The sequence below is a fragment of the Eschscholzia californica genome, unplaced genomic scaffold (assembly GCF_041429995.1).
Source record: "Eschscholzia californica isolate CP2 unplaced genomic scaffold, dmEscCali1.0.p SCAF_2, whole genome shotgun sequence".
Classification (NCBI taxonomy): domain Eukaryota; kingdom Viridiplantae; phylum Streptophyta; class Magnoliopsida; order Ranunculales; family Papaveraceae; genus Eschscholzia; species Eschscholzia californica.
In genome coordinates this window covers 7,256,911-7,278,205 of record NW_028238309.1, presented here as the reverse complement: position 1 = coordinate 7,278,205, position 21,295 = coordinate 7,256,911, and the positions used below count along the sequence as shown (strand labels likewise).

General features: G+C 36.4%; 1 protein-coding gene across 1 annotated transcript; it reads left to right on the top strand.

The window, feature by feature from the left end:
* Positions 1 to 15,097: 15,097 nt before the first annotated feature.
* Positions 15,098 to 19,687, top strand: LOC147555785 (ubiquitin-conjugating enzyme E2 enzyme activator PEX22-like). Its single transcript, XM_086663444.1, has 9 exons — positions 15,098 to 15,433; positions 16,242 to 16,481; positions 16,659 to 16,706; positions 17,624 to 17,680; positions 17,761 to 17,862; positions 18,430 to 18,495; positions 18,737 to 18,838; positions 18,947 to 19,065; positions 19,376 to 19,687. Exons 1-8 carry the CDS (start codon positions 15,329 to 15,331, stop codon positions 19,049 to 19,051), a joined length of 825 nt encoding a protein of 274 aa, XP_086519570.1. The 5' UTR covers positions 15,098 to 15,328; the 3' UTR covers positions 19,052 to 19,065; positions 19,376 to 19,687.
* Positions 19,688 to 21,295: the final 1,608 nt, after the last annotated feature.

Genomic DNA, 21,295 nt, shown 5'->3' with positions numbered 1-21,295 from the left:
TGGGTAAAATGACGAGGTCTTCTTTTAAAGGAAAAGGAGACCGAGCCAAAGAACCCTTGGAACTCATACATACGGATGTATGCGGACCAATGAGTACTCCGGCGAGAGGTAACTATGGCTACTTCATCACGTTCACGGATGACTTCACTCGTTATGGTTACATATACTTGATGAGGCATAAGTCCGAATCGTTTGACATGTTCAAACAATTTCAGAACGAAGTAGAGAATCAACTTGGCAAGAAAATAAAAGCCATTCGATCCGATCGAGGTGGTGAATATTTGAGTCAAGAATTTGACGATCATCTTAGGAGTTGTGGTATAATATCTCAACTCACTCCGCCAGGAACACCCCAGATGAATGGTGTTTCTGAAAGGAGAAATCGCACCTTGTTAGACATGGTTCGATCTATGATGAGTTTAGCAAATCTTCCAAACACGTTCTGGGGGTATGCTCTAGAAACGGCTGCTTTCACACTTAACCGAGCTCCGTCAAAAGCTGTAGAAAAGACGCCATATGAGTTATGGTTTGGAAAGATTCCAAAGCTGTCTTTTCTCAAAGTCTGGGGATGCGAAGTTTATGTAAAACGCTTACAAGGAGACAAACTCGCACCTAAATCAGACAAATGTCTCTTTGTGGGCTATCCAAAAGAGACAAGGGGTTACTACTTCTACCACGAATCTGAGAACAAAGTGTTTGTTGCTCGAGATGGTGTCTTCCTTGAAAAGGAATTCCTTTCCAAACAGACAAGTGGGAGAAATGTAGATATCGATGAAATTCGATATGAGCAACAAATAAACACAGATATAGAAATATCAAGAGGTTTAGCGGCTCCTATCTATACACAAAGTATGGAAGAGGAGAATGAGGTCGAGAGAGTACCTCCCGCTCAAGTCGAATCAAATTCGCAGGAGACATCTCAACTAGTTGAGAACACTCCAAAAGTTGCTCAGGCCCCTCGTAGATCTCAAAGGCTCCAGGAATTATCTCAGAAAACAGATATCCTACTGTTAGAAGATAATGAGCCGAGTACCTACAACCAAGCTATGACGAGCCCCGACTCCGAAAAATGGCTAAAAGCCATGAGATCGGAAATGGATTCCATGTCAGAAAATCAAGTATGGAACTTGATCGATTTGCCCGATGGAGCAAAACCAATCGGATGCAAATGGGTTTTCAAAGTAAAAACTGACAAGGATGGAAACGTTAGCGTTTTCAAAGCTAGACTCGTGGCAAAAGGATACAAACAGATTCATGGCATAGACTATGATGAAACCTTTTCACCTGTCGCAATGCTTAAATCCATTCGGATCATTCTAGCAATTGCAGCTCATTATGATTATGAGATTTGGCAAATGGATGTCAAAACCGCCTTCCTGAACGGACACTTGGAAGAGGATGTGTACATGACACAACCCGAAGGTTTTGTAGATTCCAAAAATGCTGGAAAAGTTTGCAAGCTTAAGAAATCCATTTATGGACTCAAGCAAGCAAGCCGGAGTTGGAATCTTCGATTCGAAGAGAAAATCAAAGAATTTGGATTTCTCAAGAATGCAGAAGAATCTTGTGTTTACAAGAAGGTTAGTGGGAGCGACCTAGTTTTCTTAGTCCTTTATGTCGATGACATATTAATCATAGGAAACAATATTCCGATGTTGGAATCAGTTAAAGACTGGCTTCGGAAATGCTTCTCTATGAAGGACTTAGGGGAAGCAGAATACATATTGGGAATCAAGATCTATAGAGATAGATCAAGGAGGATGATCGGACTTAGTCAAGAAACTTATATAGATAAGATTCTTCAACGGTTCGAGATGACAAACTCCAAAAGAGGATTCCTTCCCATGTCACATGGTATGGTGCTTAGCAAAGATCAGTGTCCTAAGAGTCCTGATGAGCTAGCACACATGATGAAATTACCCTATGCTTCGGCAATAGGATCAATCATGTACGCCATGATCTGCACTCGCCCAGACGTCTCATATGCTTTGAGCATGTGTAGCCGTTACCAATCAAATCCAGGCCAAGCGCACTGGCACGCCGCCAAGAATATCCTAAAGTACCTGAAAAGGACTAAGGATCATTTCCTGGTATATGGCGGGGAAGATACACTAAAAGTTGTAGGCCATGTGGATGCAAGCTTTCAAACGGATAGAGACGACTTCAAATCACAATCTGGATTCGTCTACTGTCTGAATGGAGGAGCGGTATGTTGGAAAAGTTCCAAGCAGAGCACAGTTGCAGACTCTACCACTGAAGCAGAATACCTAGCGGCCTCGGAAGCTGCAAAGGAAGGAGTCTGGATCAAGAAGTTCATGATAGAACTTGGTGTCGTACCTGGCATGGAAGAGGGCGTGACTCTCTATTGTGACAACAACGGAGCTATAGCCCAAGCCAAGGAACCAAGAGCGCACCAAAAATCCAAACATATCCAAAGGAAGTACCACTTGATTAGAGAAATCATAGAGAGAAAAGATGTGGTAATTTGCAAGGTTCATACGGATGATAACGTTGCAGATCCGTTAACCAAACCGTTACCTCAGCCCAAACATGATTCACACATGAGGGACATTGGTATAAAGCGCATTGGGGAATGGCAACAAATGTAATTTGGATTCATAATAGAGTTTATGTGCCTAATTACTTACATTCGATAAATAAAATAAAAGAAATTTTATTTTGTCCTTAAAATTTGGTTTGGTATTTTAAGAGACAGTCCACACGATAAAGAAAACGCTCCGAGTAGGCTTGTCAGATACGTGATCTGATGAATGAAACCCTACTAAGTGAACTTGGAGTGATTCATTATCAATTCCCTAGTCCAGGTCATTGCATGGACAACAATGACTCACGAAGACTAGTACGGGAGTCGATGGGATAGCGCAGTTTCATGGGCTATAGAAATAGTGTATTCGATTCGACTACGTGAGTGCATAATAGGGATTATACACTGGAATAACCCTCAACGTGAGAAGTTCATCCAAAGAATGATGAAATCGTCAAACTTCTCACAAAGACAAGATTGAAGAGATTCCTCAAAACATGAGTGCTCAGCTCATCTTATGTAAGGAATGTCTGACTTTGGTTCCGTTAAACGCCGCGCCGTAAAAGGAGGTTATAAAGGCGGATACTGGGAAGGACAGGATAGACATGAAGTTGAGTGGGAGCGCAAGAATGGATTATGTCCTCCTAACCATGTTAGGGTACAGTGTCCTCGGGCCACTTGACGAGCAACAACTGAAAATGCATGGCCGTGCTCAAATGGATTAAAAGTTAATCATTTGTTTTGACAGTTGTACTCGAGATCAAGAAAGTCTGAATGACGTGACGTATCAGATGGGATACTAAGTGACATGGGAATCGAGCATTGTACTTGTTCTAAGTCCAAGTGGGAGTCTGAAGGAGTTGAAGGAGATGTCCTTCGACCAAGGTGACAATGCGAACAATTTGTCGGATAGGACAATTGATGTGGAAGATCATCAAGTCCGATTGATTTAGGGATCGTAGAGTTGTAGCTAGAGACCAACTACGATCGTCGAATTACGAAGTAATTCGCGGCTAACTTCGATCGGATCCTACAACGGGTTACACATAAGAGTGACAAATTGATCTAGGATATGACTAGTGGGAGTGAGATATAATCATGGGAGTGTCCCATAAACATATCTCATAGGCCTAAAAAGGAATTAGGCAAAGATAGTACAAAAAGGCCAAAAACAGGGTTTTTGGGCCTAGACCGGTTCGGGTACTTCTAGGACTCGGATTGGGCTGAATTTTGGAGGGTTAGTTTCTGATATAATAAACATTATATCTGCCAATTTTCGTGGTGTTTGGGTACCTCCTCCTTGGGGAATTGAGAAAATACCAATAGTTGCTATTTTCGACTATTTCCCTAAATCTTATTCTAAAGGGTGTTTTAGGAAACCTAAAAGGAGGTGGATTCTTATTAGGGTTCTATATAAACACTCTTAGGGCAGAGAATAAGGTGTGGAATTTCTCTCTAAGCTTTCTTACTCTACCACATCAAGTAGAGAGGAGAAAGTGAGCTAATTCCCATTAACTATCTATCTAGTCAAGAAGAAAGGAGTTCTTCTTCCAACCACCATTGGTGTGCTAGCTATACAACAAGGTGGGAGATCAAATTTGTTTGCTCGTGTCCCAAGTAGAGGAGCTACACTTGAAGCTCTTGGTCTTCTCATAAGCAATTGGAAAGGTTCGAGGGAAAACTAGCGAACAAGGTATTTATCTTTCTAGTTTTAATTAATGATTATCATAGGTTTATGCATGTGATCCTGGGAATACTAGTGTAGATATTAGATGTCTTAATTCCGCTATAAACACTAGTAGAAGGGTGTAAAACCCAACAGGTTGGAGGTTGAATCAGCCATGAGAAGAATAAGGTGGCGGCACAGAAAACCAGAAAAAAAAAAAGAATGTCTATGCTAAGGCTCTTGATACCATGTAAAGGTTTGAGGTCAAGATGCCCTAGAAGTTAGGGCAAGGATTGTATTTATAATAAAGTAAGCATTTACAATGTACAGATATACCCTTGATAGAAAGGATAAAGACAATTAAATACAAATAAATACAATACACAACTAAATAGCCTAACATAGAGCTCTAACTATAATTTGAGAGACAAATTCAAATTGGTCAGAATCAATCAATTTTTTTGAACAAAATCGAGTTTCTATACTCAACATTAACAAAATCAGTTCAAATAAAATTCTCAACAACAGAATGACACGGATTATGCAAAGCCGATGGTAGTAAAACACACTTTGCTAGACCAATTAAGAATACATGTTATTGATCGAGTCGACTAAACTCACATTTAATGTCTTATTTGGTCTTGTTTTTTCTCTTTGCCTTCATTTTAAATCTACTATGACACAAGAAGAAAATAACTTAAGATTAACATGTAAGTATATGTAGATACGTGTTTTTTAGCACTCCTTGAAAATTCCAACCGGAAGAAACCCTAGGTAATGGATTAAGAAGATAAAATATCCCCAGTCAACGAGTTCACTGACACAAAAAAAAAATATATGTAGTAGTAGCACAAGAAAGAACTCCCAAATAATCCAACAAAACAATATCTTGTATATATAAAAGGGTTTTAATTATATTCTACTTTTAACATAGAAATCTTGAAATTGGCACAATCCAAGAGCTAGTTGAAAATTATATCCTAAAGATTTAAACAATTTAATGCTTTATGGTGTGTTCCTAGGGCACGTGACAGGAAAAGAAAAAAAAAACCTAAACCGAATTTTCCGAAACCCACTCAACTTATGTGTCAAGTTGCAATTGAGATTCTCACTCTTAGATGGCGAAAATAGAGATCCTCAATTTCTTTGTGTCTCTATTGCACAACTCTAAACTTATCTTAGTTACTTATGTGACATAGTTATCTTTGTAAATAAATAATTAGTTATTTAGAAAATATAGAAGACTCGATTTTTACGGGTTGAAAATCAAATATTGATGAGTTGGACCATTAAAGATATCTCAAGAGGACACTCTCTAGAAATAGAGTGTCCTGTTGAGATATTTCTATTCCACCCTCGACACGTCATCTTAGAGATCCAAATAGAGTGTTGCATTGGAGAGAGATTTTAAGAAAAAACTCTAAAAGTTATATGTGCCACTCAGAGTTTATAAGATTGAGTGTTGCATTGGAGATGCTCTTAGTATCTTAAATACAGTAAAAAGAGGTACTGCATAAGATGGTTGATTATCAATAAGTATGCAAGTAATCCTAAGGTCACTACAGTTTTTGTTGCCAGTGGAAATTGAATAAATTATAGACAAGCGAGGTTAAAATACAATTAACATACATTTTAGTTACAAAATAGAGACAAAACGAGGTTAAAATACACTCAGTGGTGTGGCGTGTCCGAGAATTCTTGTAATGAATAACTTGTAATTTGTGAATTACAAGTAAAAGTAGTTTCGGATATTAAATAAACAATGAATGAAACATATAAAGTTAAATATTATTGAGAGGGTACCTCTTTGTAGTGAAGAACTTGTAATTTGTAAATTGTAAAGAATAAGAAAGTTGTCTATCCAATTTTTTTTTTGTTGAAATGTTGTCTATCCAATTTAGTTTGTACCCATTAGAAGTGGAAATTTAGAGAGGAAAAAAGAACAATTCTAGATGAGATGAGATAATGTAGGAGATATTATATTACATACATACATACTTTAATTCAGTTGTAGAATCATTAAAGGTGAGTTAGAGAGAGGATGCCATTAATAACATAAATTTACATATATACTTTTTTTTTGGGAATTAACTACAATATATGATAGTCATTATAATAGCCACAACACTGTCACCCAGGCATTAACAAATTACGGGCGCAGTGTCAAATCTTAATGGGAGCCTTATCTATGAAAACATGAGAGGTAAAATCAAAATTTTACATGCTAAATAAACAAGAATTATTTTAAAATCCAAGAACACAAAAGTGAAGTCCTAGCATGAGAACTTCCCTTTCAGGGTGTGATTGAAGAGAATTAGATTGGAAAAACATTTTCATTTATGACAATGAAAAAAGTTTATAAGATAATCGAATGGTTGTGTTAAGTAACATAGTGTAAATTAAGAGTTTAGATCTTCTCCATATGCGGTGTCTTTTTCACGTAATCTAAAGACAGGAAAATTATAAGGCCCAAAATTCGGGTCAAAATTGCAAATGAAGCCCAACCCGGAATAATAATGCAAAAGATTGGATAAAGATTGGATAAAGATATTTATGAATGAGTGAGAGAAAATAAAGGAGAGACTCTCCAACTCTATTTTATTTCTATCTTGATTGTAATAGTAGTACAATGTTAAATGTAAAACTATTATTACACAACTTATTATAACAGAAAAGACAAGATTAGTTGTTAGATTAACTAACTAACTAATCTGTTTTATTAGTTGTTAGATTAACTTACTAACTAATCTGTTTTATTATTCTAGGGACACTATGGGTGCCTATAAGAGAAGAGTTGCTGAGTTGCTGGCTTTGAACTAGACTCCTTATATTCACTTTGACTTGGGTCTTTGACCAAGCAAAGAGAAACATCAGAACCCTAAATTTGTAACTCTCCTTCTTCTTCTTAACCCTAGTTCTAACAATATGCATACTATATAAATTGAGTTATTAAGCTATCTAAGATAGAGTGAAATAACTGTTCTAATGTTAGTGTCTCCACTTTGTACTTAACATAAGCCATGTTGTTGAGCTTACTCTGGTTGAGTGGTAAATTTTAAGTGTCTTCACTTGAGACCAAAGTTTGAATCTTACAATTCCGAAAAAAAAAAAAAAAGACAAGCCATGTCTGTTGAAGACTTGAATCCAGAGAAGTTCTTGCCAAAACATGAGAAATACTTCATATTTTTTTAGATAAAATCTCCATAGGGTTCACCAATTAATTAAGATAGTTTTCAAAAGAACAAAAGATCACAGTACAAGAGCTAAAGCTCAGGTAGAAAAGCAAACAACATTACTACTAATTACTATATAGAACTGAATTATATTGTTATTACTACTAAAATGAGGATCTTCATTAATTTTCTCGTGCCAGCTGCCACTTGAGAATGTTGTCTGCCAAACCTCGGAAGAGTTGTTTCACTGCAAATTAAGAGATAAAAAGAGGTAATATATAGTTAATCGTAACTATCAATAATATAAATCAGAATAATTTGTATATGTATGGAGCAATAAATTTATACTCACATTGAACGAGCGTATCAAAATGATCTATCACATGTAGGTTCGTCCAGTTTCCTATCTTAGAGGTTGGAATAGGCCTTGAAACCTGTGTTCCCAAGTTAAAGAACAATTTGTATCTACCTCTTGATAGTAAAATTTCGTTATCCCTTACGCTCGTAGCGTGTACCTTCATTGGAATTGAAGCCTTTGTTACCCAATTGGGCATTCCTAAATGATATTTTCTTACCCAAGTTGAGTTGTTATTGTTGTGTATCTGGATTGCCCAAACTTGCACCTCAACTTTGTTCAGCATACACACAACCAAACTCCCATCCAATTCAACCAAGTAAGTCTTCGGTGATTATGTTGATTGAGAATACATAAGTAAGTTGATCATTTGGCCCTAACGACCAGTTTATAGCGCCACCGGCCTTAACAAGCTTGGTTTGATTCGGAATATGAGGCACTAGTTCTTTCACTCTCCAAGTCTTATCTTGCCGTATGGTCAACACCTCAAGTCTAGACATGTAATGAGGTATCAAGAAATTGAAGGCAAGCTTAAACACTTTATATCTCTTGTTGGTTAAATCATATGCAAGAGACAATTCAAATGATTTAGTGAATGGTTCCTGATTCGGGGGAGCGTAAAGTTCTTTGGTTGTTGGATTACATATTGCCATTCAGGGACGGATCCCGAATTTTTACTTAGAGGGTGCGGATTTATATACCTAAATAATTTTGTTTAGCAAACACAGTAATTAATAAAATACTTATATTCATTAATTCTATTAGTATATCGACGATTACTAACGCAATTGACCTTTATGAGAGTTTATATTTTGAAATGTTCGCATAATCGACTCATTGTAAATTTCACTAAAAACTTCTTTTTCAATAAAGACTACTAAACTATCATTTAGCCACGCATCACTCATCATGTTTCTTAAGCGTGTTTTAACTAGCTTCATAGCTGAAAAAACTATTTCAACAAAGGCAGTTGCAACCGGAAAATTTAGTGCTAAAGTGATAAGCAAATAAACTAAATGATATGATTTATCCCTCTTAGTTTCCACCAAAGTTCCAGCAAGAGCTCCAATTCCATCAAAATTTGAGAAATCATCAATCTGCCTTATATCGTAAATGTAACTATCAAGCTGAAAACTAAGTAGCATTGTGTCAAGACTACACAACACAACTGTCACACCCTCGAATGTAGCTAACAAATCATGGGACAGGTGCCAAAATTTAATGGATGCCTTGTGTATGAAAACAGGAGAGGTAAAAGAGTTTTTTACATCCGAAATAAATAACAACTAGACTACACAACACAACCCGCTGGGACTCCCAATTGAATCGCTCTCCATGTGACTGAACATGTGAGAAGAGAGAGAAATCCTTTTTCTCTCACATGCGGTTCAAGTAGGAGTCCTAGGAGGCGGGTTGAGTACACTTTTTGAATAATTAAAATATTATTTTAGATTTTAAGAAAAAAGAAAGTGAACTCCTACCATAAGAACTTATTTTGTGAGATTTCTTTTACTGAGTGAAAAGAATTAGATAGAAAAATCATTTTCTTTGTGAAACAATGGATAATCAAATGGTTGTGTTTGGTAATGTAGTGTAAGTTAAGATTAAGTAGCTTACCTTTTCCATGGGCATTGTCTAAAATTGGAGTCTTAACTTTCGTCTTTTCACGTAATTTAAAATTAGGGTTTAAATAAAGAAATTTGATACGGAAAGTGAGAGATTAGATACATACATTTGCGACGGAAAGAGAGAGATGATGAAGGAGAGATTCTCAAGAGTGGAGAGAAAGAGAGAGTCATTTGCATGAAAGAGAGACTGAGAGAGGGTGAAAATTACTAGACTTGCAAGGGAAAACGAAGAAACGAAATTCGCCAATGCTAAACATCTAGTTTTCTATGTACGTACTAGATAAATTGAGTTATAAAAGAGCATCTTTAATGCAAAACTCAAAAAAAATCTTATTCTTCTTACTGCCAAGTTCTAGTTGAGATCGTCACTCTTAGGTGGCAAAAATAGAGATTCTCAATTTTTTTGTGTCTCCAATGTAAAACTCTAAACTTATCTTATCTACTTATGTAGCATAGTTATTTTTTGTAAAATATAATTATTTATTTAGAAAATATGGAAGACTCGATTTCTGTTGGTTAAAAATCAAATATTGATGAGTTAGACAGTTAGAGATATTTCAAGAGGACACTCTAGAGTTAGAGTGTCCTATTGAGATATCTCTATTCCACCCTCGACACATCATCTTATATATCCAAATATAGTGTTGCATTGGAGAGAGTTTTAAGAAGAAAAAAACTCTAAAAATTATGTGGACTCAGAGTTTCAAAGATTGAGTGTTGCATTGGAGATGCTCTAAGCTATGAAAATTAAACTAAACATGGTAATGAAGAGATTTAAGACAAGGTCTGCTTACACAAAAGAGAAGCTACAGTGGTATCAGTGGAGGTCAATCCCATGACCTTAACATTAAATCCAAGGTTCTTACCAAGAGAGCTACTACTACTTCATTTCATAAGGAAACACTTTCGCCGATAATTATGAGAGTCTAATATAATCAATTTTGGTACTTCGAAAAAAATTGGAGAAGGTGAGATTTACGGTAGAAAGTAGAGAGAAAAAAATAAGGACAGAGAGACGTGATCTTAGGAAAAAGAAAAATACACGTGGCGTTATTCTGGTGGATGAGGCATCCTATAATTTTTTTATGAATGGCCTGAAGCTCGGCCCGCCCGGAACCCATTCAGCCCGTCGCGGGCTAGTACCCATGGCGGGCTTTGGACAAAAGAATTCTACTTTTGCCAGGCCCGAGTCCGCCCCCAAGCTAGATGGGGTTTGACATAGGCTACCAGAAACGCCCGAGCCGGGGTTAGAGGTGCCCATGAGCGCCCGAGCCCGGCCCGATTCCCACCCCTACCTATATCAAATCTAAGAACTTTTATTGTACTAAATGATTTGTATCAGTAAAAAGTTAAAATTTCAGAGTTGCTTTACATATGTTTACTATACGCAATAACTAGTTTTCTTTTATTAGATCTTTATTTTTGGCTAATTTTTTTTCCTCGTATTTTAAAGAGAAAGTACTCCGTACTCGACATGTCTGACGTCTTATGCTTCATTATGTCAGAAAGTGATTTATCGGATATTCCTACAAAATCGACCTTGTACTTTGTTGTGGTGACGACTTACAAAGAAATGGTGGTGGGGCAGAGCTAGCTTCCATAGACCTCCTTACTTTATCTAATTGGTCAAGCAAGGGTTAGAGGTATAGCAGATTCAGATCCATCTCTCTGTTTGCCTCCAGGCAGTGCAGAGTTTAGGGTGTCGAGCTAACTTTCGTTGACGGCCTTATTTTGTTTATGGTCAAAATATGACTCAAAGGAAGAGGTGACTTAGATCAATCTCTTCCTTTCCTCTATGCTCTCACAAAATTCAAGGTGTGCCTAGGAAACTCGAGTCGAACTCCCAACAACGTCTTTGGTTAGAGTCAGACTCCGGTGATAGAGCTCTTTCAGATCCACTTTCCTGATTGTCGAGAATTCCCTCATGCGCATATGGGTTTTCATACGTGATCCTCTGTCAATTTGTTGACATTTGAGTTGGTCAAAGTTGACCAATATTTGACTCAGTACTAGTCCCCTACTCCTTAGAAGAATGGAGAGATGTTAAAGAGTAGAAAATTCAGATTCTCGTCTTGCCCATAGCTAATAGGTGTACCTTAAAGTAGAGCGGTGAGTTGTGTAGTACCTTAATTTTCGCTTCTTTTCGCATGATAGAGTTGTTGATTAAGGACGTTCGAAGGTCAGGGCCACACTGGTCATTTTCTTCAACATCTAATTGTGGGTCGTTATTCACGACGGTTTTTGTTCAAGAAGTTCCAGATTTTATCTGGCTCGAGTTTGCCTACTAAGTTTATTAGTATTTAAAATTTGGTACATGGGTCGCGTGAGCCTGGATTTGTGTGCGGCCAAACTCGACCTAGTTCCCACCCGAACATGAGATAATTCTGTAAGGGTTTTTTTACTTGACCCCTCAACATTAATTGGTAGTTGAGTTTACCTCTCTCAACAATGAGTAATTGAGTTTACCCTCTTGAACTTATTATTTTTGGTAAAATGCTAGAGTCATGTTTGGCATAAGGGAATTCGAATCGTAAATTAAATAATCTATGGACAAAAAAAGTCTCTAAAAATTATATTCTTGATAAAAAAAACGAAATACGATATTACAATTGCTGAAATCATATTACTAAATTGTTATTCTTGGTAGTCGTCTTTTTAACATAAATAATACTAAATCCAACTGGTAAACTTAATACTGTAACAAATTATTTAGGTTTAAACTGAATTACCATAATTTTTTTTTGCAAGTACATTTATATTAGATCATAAGAGTTCTATTACAATATAATTGCGAAAGGAAAGTAGGAATAACTATAAAAGATCTATCACATCTATTAGTTCTAGCCCATCTAGCCAATTTGTCTGCTGGAGAGTTGCATCTTCTTAAGATACAAGTGAATTTAATGTTGTGGAATTGAGGAAGGATCTTGCTAATGTTGTTGATGTGAGAACGAGATTGCCACTGAAAAAAAAAATTTTGAGTCTCTGAGATGGCTAATGGGAGCTTCATTATTACTTTCTACGAGGATGGATTTGTAGTTATTATCTATTGCCCATTGAATATTGGTGAGGATGGCAATTGCTTAACTTTCTTCAACATTTCTTGCTCTACCTATGTTAGTTATAGCTATGATATTTCTTGCTCTGTGATCATGAATAATACACCTAGATCCAATGATTTCATTTATATTTGTGAAAGACGCATTTGTATTGATTTTGACATACACACACTCGGGGGGACCATTTGTATGATTTTGAAGTCCAGCTCTGTTGTTTTGGCATCACCTTAAGGATTGGAAAAGTCAAAATTTGGTTGATCACCAGCTCGGTCGATACTATAGTTTGTTGAAAGCAAAAAATCACACCTAGCTTTCCAAATGAACCAAAGAATAGTCGCATGGAAAGTTATATGAGCATTGTTACTTACAACCATCATCGGTTTCCATGAAATGATCCAATCTATAATGGAAGATATATTTCGAGAAATAATACTAAAGTAAAACCATGTATTTTCTACAAAGGGACAGTGGAGTAAAGCATGTTCAATAGATTCTGGTTGGTTACATCGAGGCAGTTTACATCAGTTCCAATGAATTTACCAATGCATTATTTTACTGGAAGACTATGCGCACAACATTTCCATAGAAAAATACTTATCCGAGGGATTGTTTTAATATTCTAGATAAAATGCCATTCATCGTCTGACTGGGGAGTTGAACTGTACACTGTGCATAGTTGTCGGTACCTAGATCCTACTATGAATTTACCTGACTTTGTGAGAGACCAATGTATTGCATCATTAACTTCAGGTTGAATCACAATCGTTAGAATGTAATTGCAGACATTGGAGTAAAAAGTATTAGTGAGAGTAGACTCATTCCATTGATTATTTATATTTGCGGGGCATGGGTTAAATTAGAGTTGTACGGATTTTCTATGGGGGGGGTGATCTGGGATCCAGTAGCATTCCAAATATTTATGTTATTCCCGAAGTGGACTTCCCAAATAGTAAAATCCTTAATTGGGTTGATATGCTTATTTATGGATTTCCAAATCCAGGAGTGTACCTTTTCGGCAGGGCCAGGATTTGTAGAGTTTCGAAAATACTTAGCTTTGAGAAGTGTAACCCGAACGCCGTTCGATTCAGTGTTAAGCCTCTAGGCTAGCTTACTTAGGAAGGGTTGGTTATCCAAATATGGAACTCGGATTCCTAGACCTCCTTGCTTTTTGGGCTGCCAAATATAGGACCAGACCTTCGCGAAAAGGCCTTTCGATTTTCCCCACCAAAAAATGACCTTTGCAATGTCTCAATGCTTTTGCGTACGCTTTTTTGGATGGCGAAGCATTGTGTCTGGTATCGGAAAACGACCACAACTATTATTGAAATAACAATAGTGCGGCCAGCTTGTGACCAAAAGTTATTTTGCCACTAAGAGAGGTTTGATTAGATTTTCTCGAAAAGAGAGTTGAAAATATTGGTTTTATTGGGGCCAGTAAAGAGTTGCGCACCAAGATACTTGTCAGAAAGGGAAGCATGTTTCACTTTAAAATTTCTTGTAATCATTCTTTTGAATTTTGAGGGAGAGTTTTTGTAAAGAAAATATTAGATTTGGAAAAGTTAATCATTTGACCTGACGCACCGCAGAAGGTGTGAAAAATCTGTTTAAGATTATGAACATTTTCCAAGAAATTTTGACCGAAAATAATGCAATCATCAACGAATGGGAGATGCTTGATTACCAGATTTGGGTCGGCAGTGAGGAATCCCACAAAAAGATTCTCAATTTGCTCATATTTCATGAGTCTACTTAGGCCTTCCATTGCCAAAGTGAAAAGGAATGGCAAGAGGGGGCCGCCTTGTCTAATACCTCCGCTAGGGTTGAAAGTGGGACCAGGTCTGCCATTGATTAACATGGTCGTAGAGGAAGAAGAAATGCAAGTATGGATCATTTTTATTCATCTTCTAGAAAAACCTGGTTTCTGCATAATGTCCCTTAAGAAGGATTACTCAATGCGATGAAAGGCTTTGGACGTATCGAGCTTGGGCCTAAAGTAGCTTTTTGATCCTTTGATCTTTTTGTATGAGTGCAACGATTCCTCACCGATGATAATGTTGTTAGTGATTTGACGCATCGGGATGTAAGCAGCTTGATAAGGAGAGATGCTATCTATGCGAAGAGGTTTAAACATATCCGTTAGGATTTTTGTGATAATTTTATAGGTGGAATTTAGGAGACTAATAGACCTGCAATCTGCTGGGGTTTATGGAGTATTAGATTTGACTACCATGAAGATGTGAGTTGGTTGGTATTCTAAGGTAACTTGAGATTGAAGAAGAACGAACGAACCATCTCTACTATGTCGTCGTTGATAGTGTCCCAATTAAAATGAAAAAAGAAAGGGAAAAACCGTCAAGGCCAGGGGCCGCGTCCGCCCGAAAATTGTAGGTCGTCCATTCGATTTCTTCTCTCGAGAGAATGGTAGTGAGGGCTAAACTTTGGAAATGTGTGATCGAGGTGATGTAGAGACATTCTAAAGGTGGGCAGCAACGATATTAACGATATATGTTCCAGTTGATTGTTGTAGAGTAAAAATACTTCCTGTTTCGGTCTCCTAGGGTGATGGAATTATTTTCCAATTTCTCCTTCCAAACTCAATTACCATCTATTATTGTTTAACAAAAAAAAATCTAATATTGAGCACTCATCAAAAAAAAAAAAAGAAAAATCTAATATTGAGGTAAAAATCGATTTTGTAACTTTGGGATTCCCAAACACATGACTACCATGAGATACTTCCGTAATCTCGAGATTCGCACCATATTTCGATAAACGTACACAAATTATTTCCCGGGAAATCCACAAAATAAATCGATGACCGATTGAAGTGGTTTAGGGTTTTCTTCTTCTTCTTCCTTTCCTCTAGAACAACTTTAACTTCAAAAAAGGAGATTCGTCCTCCATGGAAGACTCTTCGAAGGATGAATTGGTTCAGATTCTCAAGAGATTCGGAGCTTACCTCACCGTCAAGATTTCTAATCTACTCTCGATCTCCCTCCGTAACCTGGTAACTTTCCCCCCTTTCATTCGTAGTTTCAATTTTTATTGCTTCTGGTTTCTTGGATCGGGCAAAAAATTTCTTGCAATTCTCTTGAATTAATTAGTTTTTACAAATGTTCTGAATTCGATTATTGTAATTAGTGTTTCATCGTTAATTAATTCAGTCTTGAGTATCAGCAAGTTGTCAATCGGAATCGTTTCTAACTATAACAATTTGATCTTCCAAAGGAAGAAACTTGTGTGAATTTGGATGTTTATGTAAACTCCCCACTCCTCCTAGCCGGTTGAGGAACTAGGAATTGACCTAGAAGTGGGCTAAATGCCTAAAATGAGAGATTTTTTTCCATCTTCCCCGTGTTATCTAATTACTGTAACTTGATTATATATCTTGCACCTATCAATTAAGAGATCACCATTATATATTGAGCTTTTGCTTCCTTCAATTAATTCCGAATATTGATATAGCTAACCCAGTACGATATATACGACAAGCTAATGTTCCTATCAACTCAACTTAAATATGTTGAAGCTTATACTCGTATAAAGTATCAAGCTCTGAGTTTGATACTCGTTTTATTTTTCATATCCGAGAAATAGACTTACGTACAAAAATCAAACCCCAAATTCTGCCTCTGGGACAGCCCAGCTGTTGGTTAGCCTGCCCTGCTATTTTCAAGAGTCTCGGGCTCTAGATCATGGCATATTAATCAAAGATATTGCTATTTTAATGTAAAAATATGTAACAAGTAGGGATTTAGATCTATCCTTTATCAAAGTTAGGATACTTAAGTCTTATTGGTCGGTAATTTTATCAGAATTCTCGCTCAGTCGGGACTGTAGCGGGGCTTGCTATCGCAATGGCACTGACATGGAGATTGTTGAGAACACCTGACGGTCATCAAAGAAGACAACCTAAACGACGACCTAGGACACCTGGTGGTTCTGTTGCCAATACTAATTCAGATGCAGCCATTGTAAATTCCTCTGGAGCTTCTTCATCTTCAGATGATGTTAGAACACAAAATGTAGTTGATGAGTTTTTTCAGCCTGTAAAGGTATATCATGGTACTTTTCGGTACTTGTACATGTTTACTATTGTTGACAAGTGATACTAAACCTGTCTTGTACCTATCCTCATGCAAACCCGAATGTTGGATAGCAAAGGATTAGGTTTTATTTACATTTGCCAAATGATAATTTTGCATAACTTATTTTTTGTTCATATTTTTCAGCCCACTCTTGCACAAATAGTAAGACGAAAGTTGAACGATGGAAGAAAGGTAAATCTTTATACTTTCTAAATGGTCTACACATTTATTCAGCATATGTACTCTTGCGAGTATTGATTTGGTGTCAGATTTTATTGCTTCTAATAGGAGTTAAACACATATGTCAACATAGAGGGATCAAAATTTATCACCATCTATTTAGGTGGAGGACTCCTACCTGATAGAGGATCCTCTGTGCATAGAACCATCTACACAGTGCTCAACTATGGCCATGTATTGCAGATGGACATTTGGACCACGGTTTATGTTAAACATAATTATGTTAGAATGTTGACCAAACAATCCACTAAGAAATAGTAGTGTGTAGCTATCTTAGGTAGTTAGCATCAAACCTTTGTTCATTTCTGGTGTGTCTATTAAGCGAATGCTTACTTATAGGTAAACGCAAATAAATAAAACAACTGAAAGTGAAAAATGGTTAGGAAGGTGTGGAATGCTCTGTGAATATTCAGGAAACAACTCTACTGTTTTGTACCTTAACTATGATTGCCGTATGATTTATTTGTTTTACCTGATTTCGACCCACCAGCAACCCTTTATTCAACAAATGGTGTGGTTTAAAACAATTAGTTACAAAAAGCAACATACACGTAGTTTGGCTTTTCTGGTGTAGGTTACACTTCATCTTGTTGCATACTACTAGCTCTCTATTTCGTTTAGATAACTATGTTAGCGGCCTGTTGTTGTTGTTAGTCCAAATAAATTTTGGTAACTGAGCTTAGTCTCGGAAGACAACTCTAGAAGAACTTCGCGAGTACCATTTTCTTCCTCTATGTTTCTGGGATGAATTATTTGGTTACCAATTAGAATTGAACCATGTTCATCGACTGTCTTTAGAATTTTTTGTTGTTTCCTTTAATATGACTTTAGTTACACAAGTAGGTTGATGTTGTTTCTGGTTTATGCAGATTACATGCCAAATACTTGGTGTAATTCTTGAGGAGAGTAGTCCAGAAGAGCTCCAGGTTTGATAGTGATACAATTTAATCTTCCGTTTTTAAAATACAATGTCTAAAAATTGAAACTGCATCCTCACCTTTGGCAGAAACAAGCAACTGTGAGGTCTTCTGTGCTGGAAATATTATTGGAAATCTCGAAATTCTGTGATGTTTATCTTATGGAAAGAATCTTGGATGATGAGAGTGGGGTATGTCAGAAACTTGATTCATATGCTATTACGAGTCAGTTGAAGTCGTTTTTAAAAATAAATGAGGCTTATAGTTGTACGCCGTCATGGTTCCGAGACCGAATTAACTTGTTAATTTGTTATAGTTGTTTATATCTTGAAACTCAATATGACTCTGCTGTCCCCTGAAACTACTATCTAATATCAGAAAAAAAAACTAGAGATAGAAATTCTTTTAAAATGACTCTTTAGATGCTATTCCCTGGTTATTTCAAGAGAGAGAGAGACATACTTACTGTTCTTGACATATTATGCTCATCTTTATAGACAACATGAACTGTTGCCTGTCTGAATTTATTCTAATTATTTGCTGTTTGTCTTCAATATTAAGTTTCTAGACGAGGTATCCTAAGAAGTAAAGTGTGTATCAAATATTATTACCTTAGTAACTCTAAGGGCTTATGTTCGAATCTGGAGAGTAGATCTAGATTTCCATCGATACTTAGGAAGATGAGATTGTTGGATTCATTGCTGAAAAATGCATTTCTTATTTCATTTCCAGTAATTTATGAGAGAAAATTTTTGCAGGAGAGGGTGCTCTTGGCCTTGGAAGAGGCTGGGGTGTTTGCTTCTGGTGGTTTATTGAAAGATAAAGTAAGTGTATCAATGTACATTTATATTTTGTTGGAGGCCCACTGCTGGGCTAGTCTCCTCTAGCCTAGTACTATATCCCTTCAGAGAAGCTTCATATGTTTAACGGTTTTATACAATTTAGCCCTGGCCAATGATTAACCTAACCAGCTTCCTGTGTAGGAAAGTTCTGGTTCCATCTTGGGGGTATGTTGGATGGATTCTGACAAATATTCCTTGTGAAACTTGCTTACGTTTGTTTCAGGTTCTATTCTGTAGCACAGAGACCGGAAGATCATCTTTTGTTCGGCAACTGGAACCAGATTGGCATATTGACACAAATCCTGAAGTCATATCTCAGTTATCTGTATGTTTCTTTTACACTTCCTTCCTCATTCTTCAGCTTCACTCTACTGTTATTAAACCATATCCTTGTAGAGTGCTACAATCCTGAGTTCTCCTTTTCTCATTTCAGAGGTTCATCAGATTTCAGATTCATATTTCACCAGAAAAAGTTGAACGTAGTGCATCTAATGTGTTCAGTTCCCCAAGCTTGGAGCAGTTTTTTATCACTCTCTGATAAAATGGTGCTAGGTAATCATTTAGTACTGAAATCAGTGCAAAGTACAGTTGTTTTGTCCGCTCTGTTCCTTGAAGATATGATTGAATTAGGTACAAAATATGGTGAACTGTTATGACACATCTAGATGAACAATAGTTAGCCTTTCTGGTAGCCATCCCTCATGAAGATCATTCTAGGGCTACCCAGATGTGAATTTAGGTCTGAATTTTCATTACCATCTTCGTTAAAGATAAAAGTTTTAGAACCTCCATTTTTTATTATTATCTTTGAAACCGAAAATTTCGAAACCAAAAATGATACTTAAATTTTTCACTTTTTCAGTGCCAGCTTCTAATCCAAATTGGTTGACTTGATACATTATTGAGCTACATTTTCATCTGTTGGCGAAGTTGCTTCTAGAGGAAATAAATACTTCTCAGGTGCTTGTAATCGTGCTTGACTCGTTTGTTAGGTATGGTTTGTGCAGAGTTCTGAATGAAAAAAAAAACGAGGTATTTCCCACAATAGCGAGGGAATGGATTTTACCTATAGAAGAAAAATCATTTGTACGATATTGTTGAGATTGATGTATGAGATTTATTTCACCTTTGGAATTCTGTAATGTTTCTAAAAATGTAATTTGTGGTTATTTTAGTTTGTCTACTTAAGCTTTTTGGTTATAATAGAATTTGCAGGTTGAAAGTCTGATTGTAAAAGATCATACTTCCTGAACAATAAACCATTAGCAGCTTGACAGTACAGTGAACATTTTGAATGACAAAGCTCACTATGAGATAATGGAACACTCCTTGGTTGTCTCTTCTTCATCTCTACCTTTGCTCTTCAAGAATTTAGGGTTAGTTTTTCCGAGATTATGATAACACTTTTGCCTTTTTATAGTAACAAAAATTTGTGGTTATTTATATCAACCATATCCACTTAGTTTAATGTTGTTCTGTTTTTCTCAAAGATCGTAAAACCTGTGATTGCTAGGGTTTGTGGTTATTCATACTCAAAAGTTCATGTGAAAATTCTGTAATCTTGTTCTGCAGAGAAATTGCTAGGGTTTGTGGTTACTTATATTCAAAAGTTCTTTTGAAAATTCTGTAATCTTGTTCTGCAGAGAAATCATGGTACTATTGCTTGTGGTGAAGCAGGTTTTATGACCATACATGACATTACTCCAAGAGTCAATACGGGAACTGAATATATAATACGGGAGTAGGGTATTGTTTTTAGAATATATCATTCTCTTCGATGGCTAAGATTGCACCTACCAAACTTATCTCTAGGGATTGTACATCTACCAAATTTATTTCAATTGATGTGACTTTCAAAATTTATCTCCAATAGTTGAGATTATAGAACTGTCATTAACCATCTGGCGCGGGACATACCCTCGTAAATTCTATGATTCTTATCATTAAAGATAATTTGTGTCCTATATGCTATACGAAAACTTTTAAAACTATTTTAGGTGTATAGAAGTTCGTCACATGTTTACTTCATTTATTTTTATTTTCTGAATATTGACTACAAATGGTCAACAAAGATATTTTTTTAAACTATTACAAAGGTATTGATACATCGACACGATAACTGCCGAATCACTATTGACCTAGAGTTTGGCGAAATTAAATGACGTAACGAAAAGAAATGGTCTAAAGTTCGCATGTAACGAAAAGAAATGGTCAAAAGTTTGCAAAAAATACTTTATTTACATGCAAGATCAATATTCCTAAATGTTGGAGTTCATTTATAATAAAAGTCAATATCCATCTCAACTGTGAATGGAGTCGGTAATCGGCCACCAGCCTTTGTACAGTGGTTGGACACCCCTCTTAAACCTATGAGGTCGTGGGATCGAATCTCGATGGAAACAATTTGTCATCAAGATTTATCTTATGTAATTTATGCTCTAGTCCTCTTTAGTGTTGTTGGGTTTTAGTCTCTTTCATTCATGGTTTAAATCAGGTGGTCATCGTGCTCGTCAGTGCCTTATAACGACTAATTTATTATATTAAAACAACTCAGTTAGTTATCCAAGAGATAAGTCTGGCCGTCCCTTCTCTTTGGGAGATTTATTTTTGATTAGATCGAACTGTTGATATAAAGATTTATTTGTTTGAAATATAAATCTTAACTTCCTTCATACCATACAATTATTTCTCTCCGTGGCCACCGCGATTTTCTCTCACGTTTCAACTAGTTATTTTAACTAATCTCAACAAAAAAAAAAAAACTAGTTATTTTAACTAACTA

Bases quoted from the DNA above. Each gene is read 5' to 3' on its own strand.
- LOC147555785 (XM_086663444.1), top strand. From the start codon at position 15,329: ATGGAAGACTCTTCGAAGGATGAATTGGTTCAGATTCTCAAGAGATTC. The intron at 17,681-17,760 runs GTTTGATAGTGA...CACCTTTGGCAG, and splicing joins GTAGTCCAGAAGAGCTCCAG to AAACAAGCAACTGTGAGGTC. The intron at 17,863-18,429 runs GTATGTCAGAAA...AAATTTTTGCAG, and splicing joins TCTTGGATGATGAGAGTGGG to GAGAGGGTGCTCTTGGCCTT.